General features: G+C 39.3%; 1 protein-coding gene across 5 annotated transcripts in view; it reads left to right on the top strand.

Moving 5' to 3' along the window:
* Window positions 1–15,006, top strand: part of LOC107557846 (semaphorin-6D-like) — a 44,250-nt gene that overhangs the window by 24,250 nt on the left and 4,994 nt on the right. For 3 of the 5 annotated variants that reach the window (XM_016241411.1, XM_016241408.1, XM_016241407.1), the window contains exons 2-17: window positions 6,997–7,162; window positions 8,191–8,302; window positions 8,439–8,499; window positions 8,726–8,788; window positions 8,890–8,991; window positions 9,127–9,217; window positions 11,124–11,243; window positions 11,518–11,606; window positions 12,127–12,344; window positions 12,431–12,562; window positions 12,762–12,917; window positions 13,275–13,448; window positions 13,808–13,948; window positions 14,126–14,203; window positions 14,483–14,541; window positions 14,879–14,935. In XM_016241411.1, coding sequence (XP_016096897.1) covers window positions 7,048–7,162; window positions 8,191–8,302; window positions 8,439–8,499; window positions 8,726–8,788; window positions 8,890–8,991; window positions 9,127–9,217; window positions 11,124–11,243; window positions 11,518–11,606; window positions 12,127–12,344; window positions 12,431–12,562; window positions 12,762–12,917; window positions 13,275–13,448; window positions 13,808–13,948; window positions 14,126–14,203; window positions 14,483–14,541; window positions 14,879–14,935 — 1,768 coding nt within the window. In that variant the 5' untranslated portion in view covers window positions 6,997–7,047. The remainder of the gene's footprint in view (window positions 1–6,996; window positions 7,163–8,190; window positions 8,303–8,438; window positions 8,500–8,725; window positions 8,789–8,889; window positions 8,992–9,126; window positions 9,218–11,123; window positions 11,244–11,517; window positions 11,607–12,126; window positions 12,345–12,430; window positions 12,563–12,761; window positions 12,918–13,274; window positions 13,449–13,807; window positions 13,949–14,125; window positions 14,204–14,482; window positions 14,542–14,878; window positions 14,936–15,006) is intronic. The other 2 variants (XM_016241412.1, XM_016241409.1) reach the window with 1 other exon arrangement.

The following is a 15,006-nucleotide window of genomic DNA, read 5'->3' as shown; positions in this document are numbered from 1 at the left end:
TAATGGATTACAATCAACCAAAAATTAGACAGCTGTTAGTATGACAGTATTTACACAACTATCAATACTTAGTCGGGCAAGCCTTAGCCTTAATGACAGCATATCTCCTGGGCATGCTGTCACCCAACTTCATGCAAACCTGAACTTCAGTTTTTTTTTCCCCCAGACTCGGTCTGAATAAGTTTTGGTCCCAAATTTGTTTTACTGATAGTCCACTGTATGAAGAAATGTTGGGTATAATTTGTCACAGTTTACTTTATTTTGCTATCCTCACTATAAATGAACTATAGTGTCCTGCACCCACTAGTAAAAAAATATCAAAAATTATATCTGGTCTCTGAATAATTTTTGGTTTGACTCTATGTCCTTTGGTTATTTTCACACTTAAGTATGCCCATTAAAATGTATTTTACAAGTTTTTGTTACTTTCACTGTTCATTTTTTTGCTCTTCACTGTTCTTTTTTTTGCTCTATGGTACATCATCTTTAATTTAATAGCATTAGAGCTGCTCCATTGCAGCGGCTTAGTACTGTAATCACGTGCTTTGCTGTAATAATGAAGGGAAGAAATAGAAGCCGCGTTTTTTTTTTCATCTGAAACCTGCTGCGATTTATATTCCAAAGCCACTCATATAATGCAGAAACACTCAAGCAAGCAAAACACGCGCAACACGTGCACGTATTTGTACTGATGCAGAATAGTACAGCCTAGCGCATTTCACACAGGCTGCTAGATTCACATTCGCCAGAAAGTCGTGTATGCCTAAGGTTAAAAATAAATTATGTTTTATTTCCTGTAGCGATACCAGTACAATAGCTCACGGTTCTCAACCAATCAGATTTGAGAACCAGAACAAACTGTTGTGTATATATATATATATATATATATATATATATATTAGTTAGTCAGTTAAAGTTATAGTTCTTATGTGCATAATCCAGTTATTTATATACATTACAAACAAAAGATAATTAACTGACTAGATTATTATGTATTAATTTATAGAAATGTTACATTTGGACACAAACCAAAATATATAATTATTCATAAAGAATGGTGTGTCTGACTTATAGTCAGAATTTTATTAAACTGATACTAAATTCAGATCTGATGAGTCACATTGCCACAGGTCAGTGTAAAATATCTGATATATGCGATTGTGACTGCATGTTTGTTTATATATTGCATATGGATTGTTTTAAGTATACTTGTATAACTTTTTATAGATTTTATACAATACCTCTTGAAATGAAAAACTGTAAAACAAACATTATAGTTCGGACTCAAAATTCTGACAATACCACAGCACAATGCAAAATATAATGTGTATATACACACATATGTGTGTGTGTGTGTGTGTGTACCTACTGAACCATATTTTGGGGACAAATTTGTACCCAAAAGTGAGCAAAAACCTGACAAAATTGTCAAAAACCTCCATTTGGGGACGTCCTCATTTGTAAAACTGGTATAAAAATATAGTAAAGTTTTCTGTGAGGGGTAGGGTTAGGGGTAGGGGTGGGTAGCTTAAAAAGTGTATAACTATCTGTATATAAAAACAATATAAGTCTATGTAATGTCCCTATGTAGATAGCTAAGTAAACGTGTGTGTGTGTGTGTGTGTGTGTGTGTGTGTGTGTGTGTGTGTGTGTGTGTGTGTGTGGGTGTGTGTGTGTGTGTGTGTGTGTGTGTGTGTGTGTGTGTGTGCGCGCACGTTTTTGTGACAAATGAGGACATAAATTTGTATAATGACAAAGGTATGACATAGGTATTACAAGGAGAAGGTGACTTTTCAGGACATTACCCCATGTCCCCACTTTTCAAAATGCTTATAAATCACACAGAATGGAGTGTATTGAAAATCTGAAATAGCACAGTTTCCTGTAAGGGGTAGGTTTAGGGGTAGGGTTGGTAAAGGGCAATAGAATATACGGTCTGTACAGTATAAAAACCATTACGCCTATGGGATGTCCCCACTTTTCACAAAAACAAACCTTGTGAGTGTGTGTGTATACAAGATACGCAGACCTGTGACCACAAATTAGTTTTGTTTTATATAATGCAGAAACCTGGGAATGTTGATTGGCAATCATACATTATCAAACTCTGTTTTGTGGTGTGCTTAACAAATACCTTTAATTCCTAGTTCTAAACTTACTGTAAATACAAGTTCAAAAACAAGTTTGGCACACGTCCCTTCTCTGCACTGTCACATTTTTCCATGTTTCTTCTTTTGCTCTTATGTGTAAATAATGCTACCATGGTATAGCACAGATTCTCTAGCATCTGGCACATTTCTCCCATCGTGTGGTATATACGATCATACTGGCCAACGCTATTTTAGAGCTTCTGTTGATTAATTCTTTCACCTTCCTTCTCAGTGTCAGGCCTCAGGCAGAGCTGCAGGGTTCATGTTAAACTAAATCAAAGTGATTGTGAAATGCAACTCCTCACTTAAGTGACATAATTCTCTCCTGCATCAGGATGCATTAAACTAACCTTAGCTGCATAGATTTTTTCCATTGGGGAGCATTTATTTCACAAGGTTAACTGAAGCCACAGAGCGTCACCGACTGGCTTTGTTCATTTCTTTTGGCCTTCACTGTCGCATTTCCTGCAGCTGGACACTCGCGGGCGGGCGCTGGGTGGATCTGCTGCAGGCAATCTTACTGGAACGACCTGCCAGCACAAGCAGCGTGCCAGCATCCCGGGAAACGCAGCCAAAAACATCAACGAGAGTGTGATTGCGTTGCAGAGAGAGAGGCTGTAATGAGAGCAGCCGGGGAGCAGCTAAACACTAACAGGTTGCGTGACTAGTCGCCTCTCTCCACGCAGGGCCTGTCCAGGCTCATACACTGGAGGGCAAGAAAGGAAAACCAAACCAAGTCATTCAATAGAAAACACGTTGCGCTCGCTGTATATTGAAAATAAATTCAAGACGGCTGACCTTTGTATGTCCTTTGTTTCTGTTTTGCATTAGGTTTCCCTTGCTCTCTTTGCCCAAGCCTGGTGTTTTTCGTGCGCAGGAATTGTTGTGGTATTGTAGCGTGTCTGCGTGACTCCCTGTGGTGTTTCTATGAATAATGATTAGAGCTTGTGAGGAATTTCTGTCATTGACAATGAATATGTTCCAGGGTGCTGGAAATATCCTTCTTTATTTCTTGATGTAATATCCAGGCGGAGGAAACGATACGGCGCTGTGAAGCTGTGATTAGACTCTCAGTGCTGTATTAAACTGGGGCTCCTCTTGTACACATCACTTAATCCATACGGTGTTTCCCGACCCCTCCAAGAGCGCCATTCTGATGATGTGTGCACTTCTGTACAGATAAAGGATGCACTTGGGAAAAGAAATTCATTTGGAACTCGATTATGATGGACACATTTTTTGACCCCTTGACCTTTGACTTCCACTGAGTGTCCAAACATTAAAGCTTTTAATCACTCAAGCTCACATGGGCAAGGGCAACTTCATCTTCATTTTTGTCTCATCTCCTTCTCCTTTTCTCATCTTGTGTTCATTTTGATCATTCTCTTCTCATCTCATATTGTCTCTCATGCTTGTTTCATCTCATCCAGTGTGTCTTCCTCATCTTGTTTGTTCTCTTTCTTTCTGTCCTTCTCCATCTTCTCTCCATTTTCCACCTTGTCATCTTTTCTTCTCTTCTTTTTTTTCTGGAATCATCTGTTCTGGTTTTTATTTTGTCTCTCATCCCTGTCTCATATGTTTTTCCTTGCGTCTCCTTGCTTCAGTTCTTGCCTAATTTTGCCTCTTTTCTTCTCATCATGTCTTTCCTTCACTTTTGGTCTCATCTTGTCTCTCCTTCTCCTCTCATCTCATTCTTCTCTAATGTAATCTGGTGTGTCCTTCTCATAGTATCTGTAGTGTCTTGTCTCAGCTTCTCTTGTCTGTTTTTTCTCATCTTGTCCCCTTCCATTCTTGTATCATCTGTTTTATTTTCATCTAGTGTCTCATCCCTGTCTCATGTCCTGTCCTTGCCTCTCTTTTTTTCAATTCTTGCCTCGTCTTGTCTCTTTTTTTCATCTTGTCTCTCCTTCTCTTGGCTCTGGTCTTGTCTTGCCTCTCCTTATTAATTTTGTTCCTGTCTCGTCTCGTCTCTCATACTTGTCTCATCTCATCTGGTGTGTCCTTCTTGTCTATACAATTTGTATCTCGTCTCAGCTCCTCTTGTCTTCTTCTTCTAATCTCAACCCTTTCTTTTCTCATCTCATCTTTTCTTTCCTTTTTCACTTCTTGTCTCATATGTTCAATTCTCATCTAGCCTCTCAGCTCTTCTCCTTGCTTCAATTCTTGCCTTGTCTTGTCTCTTGTCTTCTCATCTTGTCTCTTCTTTTCATCTTATCTTGTCTCTCATGCTTGTCTCAGCACCTCTTCTTTCCTTTTTCTCATCTTGACCTTTTCTTTTCTCACCTCGTCTCATCTTGCCTTTTTCCCTCCCTTTTTAATTTTTTTCCTTTCTTTTCTTGTCTTCTATTCTCAGCTTGTATTTTGTCTCTCCGTCTCTTTTCATAACTTCGTCTTCTCATATCATCAACCTTTTCTCTCATCTCATATAAAAAATTGCCAGAGAAAGAGTCATTTCTATTGATCCGATCAAAGCATGATAGCCCAGAATCACTTGTAGTCAGTCTGTAGAAATGGAGATCCATTATGGCAACAGATGAGCAGAGAATCTCTTTTTCCTTGAAAGACTGTGGATCGTATTTCAGTTGGATAATTTCCCCAGGCCACGTCCCATTCAGCTGATTAATTGAGAACTGATCAATCAACAGCTAATCAATAATAGCAGGGTGGTACAGGCAGCATATGCATATTACAGCATGGGTGCAGGTGCACAGGGCCGCTAATTGCTAAAATGTCAATACTGTATGCAAGCATGTGTGGCGGGACTCACTCAGGAAGTGGTTGAGGCCTGACTCACTCACTCTCTGTCAGATTTTTGGACCCATTTTGCCTCCGTAGTTCTTCCTGTGTTTCCTTTTATGGTCTTTTTCCATAAATTTTTGATTACTTTATGATTCCATGCACCTGTGTTCCCCTGATTGCCCTGTGTTTATAAGCCCCAGTCTGTTCAGTTTGGTTTTGTCGGGTCTACTTGTTGGATGTCGTGTGTTTCCCATGTTCCTGTTGTGGATTATCCCCTGTGATTCCTGGATTAAAGACTTTTGCTTGTACTGCACGTTTCTCTCTCGTTCCTCCCACAGCGAATCGTGACACTCTCTCTCTTTCTGCCAAGCTGTTTGTTGTCTCCATGTAAATAGTTTATATCCGTTCGGGCTTTGCTGGCATGAATAATCTGTAGCTTTATATAAATATTTGACTTTACACTTCTCATTAATATGCACAAATGATTGTCTCTCCAGGATAAGACCCCAACCACAGCATGCAGACCTCTGAAAATCTTCCTGTTTGAAAGTTCATTTGGAGACTTCTGTGCCAGGCACAGCAAACACACTCCCCATTATTGTACTCAATCCAAACACACGCATGCACACTTAATAGTACACAAAATACATCCTTAAATACAGTGTATGTGTTTAAGTGTGTATCAGAGCTAGCTTTTGTGGTGTCTTAAAGGGATAGTTCACCCAAAAATTAAAATTATCCCTTGATTTACTTGCCCTCAAGCCATCCTAGGTGTATATGACATTCTTCTTTCAGACGAATACAATCGGAGCACATAGCACGATGACTTAGCACGTAGGCAAACGCGGTGACGAACACGGAAGTGACGAACGTGGAAGCGCAGAGGAGAGAGCAAAACAAAACACCAGTCACAAATTAGTAGTACAAAACGATTTCAATATAAGCCAAGAGGACACTGGTTTTCCTTTGCTGTTTCTCAACAAAACTTTTTTCTCACAAGACTCGCATATTCTCACCAGAGCTTATGCTACGTCTACGCCCAACATCATCCACTGGACGCCACTCTCTCGTGAACACACATACGACAGTTAGCAGAAGTTAGAGAATAAGGTTTATAAAGTTGTAAAATATGGATATGTTTCTTACAAAAACTTCGGAAGTTTTTTATTAACTTTTATTAACTTAATATAAAACTATTAACTTTTATAATCGATGGGTGCAGTTTTTTGGACTTGAAATTTTGGGCTACCATCCACTCCAATTATAAAGCATGGGTTAGCCTAAACATTATTTAATATAACTCTGATTGTATTTGTCTGAAAGAAGAAAGTCATATACATCTAGAATGGCTTGAGGGTAAGTAAATCATGGGGTAATTTTCATTTTTGACTGAACTAACCCTTTAAGCGCTCGCTTTCCACCCCCTCTCTGTCTGTTTTTTGATCGCATATTCTCACCAGAGCTTATGCTACGTCTACGCCCAACATCATCCACTGGACGCCACTCTCTCGTGAACACACATACGACAGTTAGCAGAAGTTAGAGAATAAGGTTTATAAAGTTGTAAAATATGGATATGTTTCTTACAAAAACTTCTGAAGTTTTTTATTAACTTTTAATTAACTTTTATTAACTTAATATAAAACTATTAACTTTTATAATCGATGGGTGCAGTTTTTTGGACTTGAAATTTTGGGCTACCATCCACTCCAATTATAAAGCATGGGTTAGCCTAAACATTATTTAATATAACTCTGATTGTATTTGTCTGAAAGAAGAAAGTCATATACATCTAGAATGGCTTGAGGGTAAGTAAATCATGGGGTAATTTTCATTTTTGACTGAACTAACCCTTTAAGCGCTCGCTTTCCACCCCCTCTCTGTCTGTTTTTTGACCTTCCTCTCATGGACAGATGCCAAATACACACGCACATATACACACACACACTAAATGATCTGTTGGGAGTGGACCTACATGCGTACACACAAAAACCAGACATTCTAATCTACATAGCAAATCCTGACAGAGGTCATGCAAAAAAAAAAGAGGAAGTAGTTATAAATAGTGGCTGATGGTGTTGACTGCATGCATTTGTGTATGTTGCAGGTAACATTTACATAAGTGCAGTACAGGAGGTGTGTGACCTCTGTGCCAGCAATGGGGTGGCGAGAACTGACGATTGACCTACTGCTACTGCTGTTGTTGGTGTCCCATCTGGAGGCTGTGAGCTTTCCTGAGGACAACATCCCTTTAGACGTTGTGGACCGACACTGTAAGAACCAGCAGACACCACATTGTTTCTGAATTGTCACCATCTGCATAAAATCTTTATCAAGTTCTTAAAAAAAGGTTCTTCAACTAGAGGCACCTTTGGCACTGCAGGCTTTTAGAAAGTAAACTGCCATTAAGCACACTTTTTTTACACTCTCACTAGTGCATCACATTTCCCATAAGCAATGGCTAGTGGATATACATACAACACAGAATGGATTATTATTATTATTTTTTTTTCAAAGGAAAAAAGGAGCCACAAAAACACACTTTTTTCATAATTTAACAAAATTACACTTGGGCAGACAATAATATTCTAAAATATATGATAATATTCTCAAATTAAATTGATGTTTATCCATGTTTTTTTTCTTATACACATATTTTCATGTTTTAGGTCTCTATTTTATCCTAAACATTTTCTTCATTGACACTTTTGACTAACACTAACTTAAAAATAAACTTTAGTAGCTAAATTATTTGTGCTGGAAATTACATCACAAATGAAAGAAAATATGGAACATTTTGAGAATATTTAAATATTGAAATGGCTTGTTTCATTCTTGTTTTAATAAACAACATTATAATAATCTAATATTATACGAATAAATAATATATTTTTATAATGGATGTTTCTAGTTCAATATTGAAAGTCTGGGTTTGGTACTAGATTAAACCAATAAAAGCACAATAAGTAATTTGAAAGGTTGCAAAAATAAATGATGGTAAGGCATGGACATTTTTGGGACATGAAAGTGCCTGTATTTTTTTTGAAGAAACAGCCATCCACATTCTTTGGAAGAAGACATACACAAATAGAGTCGTTGCATTAGCGCTGCTGTGCTCTGCAGTGAGAAAACGCTCCAGCATGCTGACAGTGCATTCGCTGGACATCAATGTGGGACCTGCTGGTGTAATATTCATTACTTTAGCAAAATCTTTCTTCAGGGCTGTTTAACATGCAATTGCCACTACATCGATCTCTGTTGACGCTAATACTGAATAACGGCGCATCTGTTTGTTCTGCAGATGCACGACAGTACCCCGTGTTCCGTGGACGCCCCTCTGGCAACGAATCTCAGCACAGACTGGACTTTCAGCTGATGACCAAGATACATGATACGCTTTTCATCGCAGGCAGGTAAGTCAGCACAGGATGTGAAAGCGAGACAGTTCAGATGAGCTGGTTGATGAACAGTAGAACTATGAGTAGTAATTTGTGTGTAAACCAATTATTTCTCTCTCTCTCTCTCTCTCTCTCTCTCTCTCTCTCGCAGGGACCAGGTGTATTTAGTGAGTCTGAGAGAGTCCTACAGGAATGAGATTATTCCATACAGGGTGGGTTCACAGTAAATTAATTTATGACCAAAGTGCTCTTGTCCCAACGAGGTGTGACAAGTAAAGTTCATCTTAGTTCCAATTCCAGTCATGGCAGCACTTTTTGTAAATCGCTAGGTTTCTGTTTCTGTCTTTCTGTCCCTGCCCATGGTGTAGTACATTGTTAATGATTAAGAGTGTGCGGGTGGGAAGCTGTGTCTAATGGTGATGGTGTGTGATGTTACAGAAGCTGACGTGGCGGTCGGGGCAGGCGGACAGGGAGACATGTGCCATGAAGGGAAAGCACAGAGTGAGTCCTCCAGCTTTTCAGCATAAATCACTTGTCACTGGTTCTGTGTTATTTACAGCACTGAAGCGACCATAAATCTCACTGTCTTGTCTTCCTCTCAGGATGAGTGCCATAATTTCATTAAAGTCCTGGTTCCGAGAAACGATGATCTTGTGTTCATCTGCGGAACAAATGGCTTCAACCCCATGTGCCGTTACTACAGGGTAGGTCACGCTGTTTATAAGGCCTACGTGATTGTCTGCCTGTTGTTTTGCTTTTAATAAGTGACTGGTTAATATGAATGGGAGCAGTTTTACAGTAAAATGAAGATAAGGACTCTATTTCTCTCTCTTATTTAGTTGGATAACTTGGAGTTTGATGGGGAAGAGATCAGCGGTTTGGCCCGATGCCCGTTTGACGCCAAGCAGACGAACGTTGCCCTGTTTGCTGGTATGATGTTGTTGTATGCATTTGTGATTTTTATTTAATTTATTTTATTTTTCTTAATGTGTGTATATATATAGTATTTATAGAGTTTTAGCTTTTAGTTTTAATTACTTTTTCTTATTTGTAAGTCGCTTTGGATAAAAGTGTCTGCTAAATGACTAAAAGTAAAGTAAAGTAAAAGTATGAGAGCTGTCAGGATAATGAGGAGGATGATGAATAACTTTGCCATGAATTTTAAAGGTTTTGGATAAAATTAACGCTCCAATGAGAGCCGAGACTGATGTTGCACATAAATCAGATGCCACGCGAACGTCCTGTCTTCACGCCAGCTCTTTTAGTATAGGCTACAGACAGGAACGGCACAACCCGGCGAGAATTAGTACACTTTGATACCACACATGCATCTGAATGAGTCTGTACAGGCCACATACTGCAAAAAAACTCTTAATCTGTATTTTTGTCTTGTTTGCTAGTTCAAATTAATGATTAAGAGTGTGCGGGTGGGAAGCTGTGTCTAATGGTGATGGTGTGTGATGTTACAGAAGCTGACGTGGCGGTCGGGGCAGGCGGACAGGGAGACATGTGCCATGAAGGGAAAGCACAGAGTGAGTCCTCCAGCTTTTCAGCATAAATCACTTGTCACTGGTTCTGTGTTATTTACAGCACTGAAGCGACCATAAATCTCACTGTCTTGTCTTCCTCTCAGGATGAGTGCCATAATTTCATTAAAGTCCTGGTTCCGAGAAACGATGATCTTGTGTTCATCTGCGGAACAAATGGCTTCAACCCCATGTGCCGTTACTACAGGGTAGGTCACGCTGTTTATAAGGCCTACGTGATTGTCTGCCTGTTGTTTTGCTTTTAATAAGTGACTGGTTAATATGAATGGGAGCAGTTTTACAGTAAAATGAAGATAAGGACTCTATTTCTCTCTCTTATTTAGTTGGATAACTTGGAGTTTGATGGGGAAGAGATCAGCGGTTTGGCCCGATGCCCGTTTGACGCCAAGCAGACGAACGTTGCCCTGTTTGCTGGTATGATGTTGTTGTATGCATTTGTGATTTTTATTTAATTTATTTTATTTTTCTTAATGTGTGTATATATATAGTATTTATAGAGTTTTAGCTTTTAGTTTTAATTACTTTTTCTTATTTGTAAGTCGCTTTGGATAAAAGTGTCTGCTAAATGACTAAAAGTAAAGTAAAGTAAAAGTATGAGAGCTGTCAGGATAATGAGGAGGATGATGAATAACTTTGCCATGAATTTTAAAGGTTTTGGATAAAATTAACGCTCCAATGAGAGCCGAGACTGATGTTGCACATAAATCAGATGCCACGCGAACGTCCTGTCTTCACGCCAGCTCTTTTAGTATAGGCTACAGACAGGAACGGCACAACCCGGCGAGAATTAGTACACTTTGATACCACACATGCATCTGAATGAGTCTGTACAGGCCACATACTGCAAAAAAACTCTTAATCTGTATTTTTGTCTTGTTTGCTAGTTCAAATATCAAAATATTTTAAGCATTAAACTCACTAAATTTAATTAGATATATGGTTAAAACAAGAAACTGTATTCATTATTATTATTATTATTATTTAGATAGCAGAATTTCTTTTTTTTCAGTACCTGGGACATATAAAAGAGCAGGTGCAAGGAAGTAAAAATTTTATATCTTGTTCATTATCTCTTGCATTTAAAAATGACCAGTGTTTTTTTGTTTTTTTCGTTTGGTCTAAATAGACCTTTCCTCTGAGATTTGTTTCGCTTTTCTGTTTCGTTCTTGGTGTGGATAGGCGTTTAGTGTTCTGCAAATGTGTGCTGAATTCCAAGTACATTGCTTGAATTGTATGTAGTTGCGTAATGATGCTGAAGTGTGATTTAAGCTCACATATTTATGTCATAGATGGTAAACTGTACTCAGCGACGGTGGCAGACTTCCTGGCCAGCGATGCTGTGATTTATCGCAGCATGGGAGATGGTTCTGCTCTTCGCACCATCAAGTATGACTCCAAGTGGTTAAAAGGTACAGAAACTCTCGCTTGTCTGCTTAACATACATGCTAGTCAGCATTTTATGCAAACCTTGTTGAACCCAGTACACATCTGACCTATAACTTGAACCGTACCTTAAAGAAATGAGTCGGTGTGGGAGAACAGAAAATGGCGGTTGTTGATGTAAAATCCAGCTTCCTGTGGCACAAACTAGGTCAACACTCAGCCATTCCAACAAAAACGCATCAAAATTTAACTTGAGGTCAGCGGCGGGGATGCTAATGCTTCTCTCTCTTTCTCTTCCAGAGCCACATTTTCTCCACGCCGTGGATTATGGGGATTTTGTCTACTTCTTTTTCAGAGAAATCGCTGCTGAGCACAACAACTTGGGAAAGGTATGACTCGCAATGTAGTGCACAATGCTAACATTGCTACAGATGTTCACAAAACACACACAAAAATTAATGTACCATGGTATTAGTGATGGTATCAGATGGTAATACCATGGTTTCTGAGCTGTATTAATGTAGTTCTGATTTGTATGTTAATGTAGTATTCATAGGCATTTATTTAGAGATTAATGTTTGTCCCAGAGGGTCAATATATCATCCATTGCCTCAGGATTTGCTTTAAATTGGCCTATATAACGACTTCTTTATACCACAGACTAATGAATATTTAAGTTTAGTTAATATTGCAATCAACACCTGCATCGAGAGCAGGTTTTACAGTAGTGAATTATTAAGATGGTTACATGGTGCTAATTCAAGCCCTCTAGCACACTGCAGTTTTGTTCTAAGATAAAAAAATAAAAATGTCTTGCGTATATTTAGATTCAACTTAGCCACTGGGGAGATAGTTCTATTATTTAGAGAGCGATGCTGAGTTTCTCCCGCTATTTTTCTCTCGCTGCAGGCGATTTACTCCAGAGTGGCTCGGATCTGTAAAAATGACATGGGAGGGTCTCAGCGGGTGCTGGAAAAACACTGGACATCTTTTGTTAAGGCTCGCCTGAACTGTTCCGTTCCTGGAGAATCGTTTTTCTACTTTGACGTCCTCCAGGCTATTACGGATATCATCGACATTAATGGGGTGCCTTCTGTGGTTGGAGTTTTCACCACCCAGTTGAACAGGTAAAGCTTGCCACAATCCTTTCCACAAAATCTTCACATGGAAACAGGCTAAATAGCGCTAATGCCGCTGTTTCTGACTTATTCAGTATCCCTGGCTCTGCGGTGTGTGCGTTCTCCATGGTGGACATTGAGAATGCATTCCATGGCCGTTTCAAAGAGCAAAAGACGCCAGATTCAGTGTGGACGCCATTTCCAGAGGAGAAGCTGCCAAAGCCCAGGTTGGTGCACGCACTAGTGCGTGACGGGCTAATCATTGTGACATTAATAATTAACAAGCGATAATTGGACATGCTGCATATTTAACCTATGTGTGCAGTGGCCATATGGAGGCGGGTATAGATTTACAGGCATGTGGCACATGGCTCTGCCCTCTTTCCCTCAACCAGAACTGCATGTGTGTGTGTTTTGTCTTTTCAGACCTGGCTGCTGTGCGGGACATGGTTCTGCAGAGTCTTACAAAACCTCAATCGAGTTTCCAGACGAGACCCTTCAGTTCATTAAGTCACACCCACTCATGGACGCCTCAGTCCCCTCCATTGGAGACGAACCGTGGTTCACCAAAACAAGAGTCAGGTACGGACACAGTGCCACCATTCAGGCCAGTCTGAAAAATCCATCAGAAAGAAATCTAATACTAGCACAGATTTTTACATAAAAACATATAATTACAATACAACACACTGAACAGTTTGCCATCTTGACCCAATGTCAGCTGTTAAATAAGTATCGGGTAAACATTTTATAACCCTCCCAGCAAAGAGCGTTGGTTTCACATTCTAAACAACTGGCACGCCTAATTTAACTAGCTCAGGTCTTGATAGATGTCACGTTTCAACATGTTTTGTCCTGTGTCAGCTCAAGTTAAGCTGTTGTAAATTAGGCGTCTCCTTGCAACTGAAAAGCGGCCCTGTTTTTCCTTTGTCTTTGTAGGTACAGGCTCACGGCACTCGCCGTTGATAACACTGCAGGACCCCAGAAGAATTACACGGTGGTTTTCATTGGCTCTGAGGCAGGCATGGTCCTAAAAGTTCTGGCTAAGACGTCCCCACTGTCTTTGAATGACAGCATCCTATTAGAGGAGATCGATGTTTTCAACCAAGCCAAGTATGTTCTCATCCTATAATTATCTCATGATTAGTCTCTAGGCACATTCTCTTTGACTTTAAATTGTGGGAAACGTATTTGTAGACACCAGAGTCATTTTATGAAGCAGTCTTGGCTATTTACTCAGTAATGAGTCCCAAATTGTGACCTGAATGAATATTTTGGATCCTTTGAGATGAGATTAGATCTGTTTAATGTGAAAGTGAAATGTTTTCATTCTCCCTCATCAGTGTGTGTGGTTTTTGTTATCCTTCTGCTGAACTGTGACTGAAGAAAACAGTGACTGACGGATAGATCCGATAACATGTGATTTATCTGTTCTTCACCATCTTCCTCCGTCTGTTCTGTTTTTCTCCCAGGTGTTTATCCAGCAATGAGGACGATCGGCGAATTCTGTCTTTCCATCTAGATAAAGACACCCACACACTCTATGTGGCCTTTTCCAGCTGTGTGGTCAGAATACCACTCAGCCGCTGTGAACGACACAGTTCCTGTCAAAAGTGAGTCCTGAATGCAACACTGTTTATACAGGCAGCAAAATATTTTTTTTTTGGCATATGCAATTCAAGTATGTTTAATTTTTGTAGTCTGAACAGCACAAAACCTCTTTAACCATTGTGTAGTGTGTTTATTTTTCATATTGTGTTGGTATAAACAATATTCTTGGTGTGTTGCAGGTCTTGTATTGCATCTAGAGACCCCTACTGCGGCTGGATGTCACATGGAGCTTGTGAGCGCATTCCTGCAGCTGTGCAGTAAGTCAATCACAAAATTATTCAGATTTAACTAGAAAATGCAAGGAGGACATACTGAGAACACTAAACTGAACAATCATCACTGGCAACCGATTTCCTACAAAACTGAGCTAGATTCTTTCACTTTTCTTCATGAAACATATATTTTATGTTTTGATACCTGCTGTTTAAAAAAACAAAACAAAAAACAGGCAATACAGTATATATTAATGATGATGGCCAAAACTTGCATCCTAAGTACAAACTCAATATCTTATTACTCTTTTTCCTGTTTTGCAGAACTGGTTATGAGCAAGATGTTGAATACGGCAACACAGCTCACCTCGGCGATTGTCATGGTGAGCTCATCAACACGTGCCCCTTTTCAGAAACATTAGTTAGAAGTTGTGACATCAATAACCCCCTCACACTCTCAGCTGACTGAAATTAACACATATGACACAAACATCATACTAATTCCTCTGACAATTAAACACTCACATGTTTGCACATACATTGTGTAGGCTCCCGCCTTAACATTACAGAAAGTGAAAGAGCGTTACAGCGTAAACCAGAGGAAAACAAACACTTTTTTATTCTTTTGTAATTTAATAAAAACTATTTTAGCATTTTTATAATTTCAGACTTTTATTTTTGTTATTTTATGCTGATTTCCTGTTCCTTTAATTCTTTTAGAATTTTTGGCCACTACATCAGCGCCAGATTTCAAATCATATGGCGACCCAACCTCTGGTTAGTTTCCTGTACTGCACTGATTTCATTCCTTGAGTTCATCTTTCTCCCTTTCTTTTCTCCTCTACTGC

The sequence above is a fragment of the Sinocyclocheilus grahami genome, unplaced genomic scaffold (assembly GCF_001515645.1).
Source record: "Sinocyclocheilus grahami isolate Dianchi unplaced genomic scaffold, SAMN03320097.WGS_v1.1 scaffold621.1, whole genome shotgun sequence".
Taxonomy (NCBI): domain Eukaryota; kingdom Metazoa; phylum Chordata; class Actinopteri; order Cypriniformes; family Cyprinidae; genus Sinocyclocheilus; species Sinocyclocheilus grahami.
Note: the sequence above shows the minus strand (reverse complement) of the source record. Positions and strands in the feature narration are given on the sequence as shown.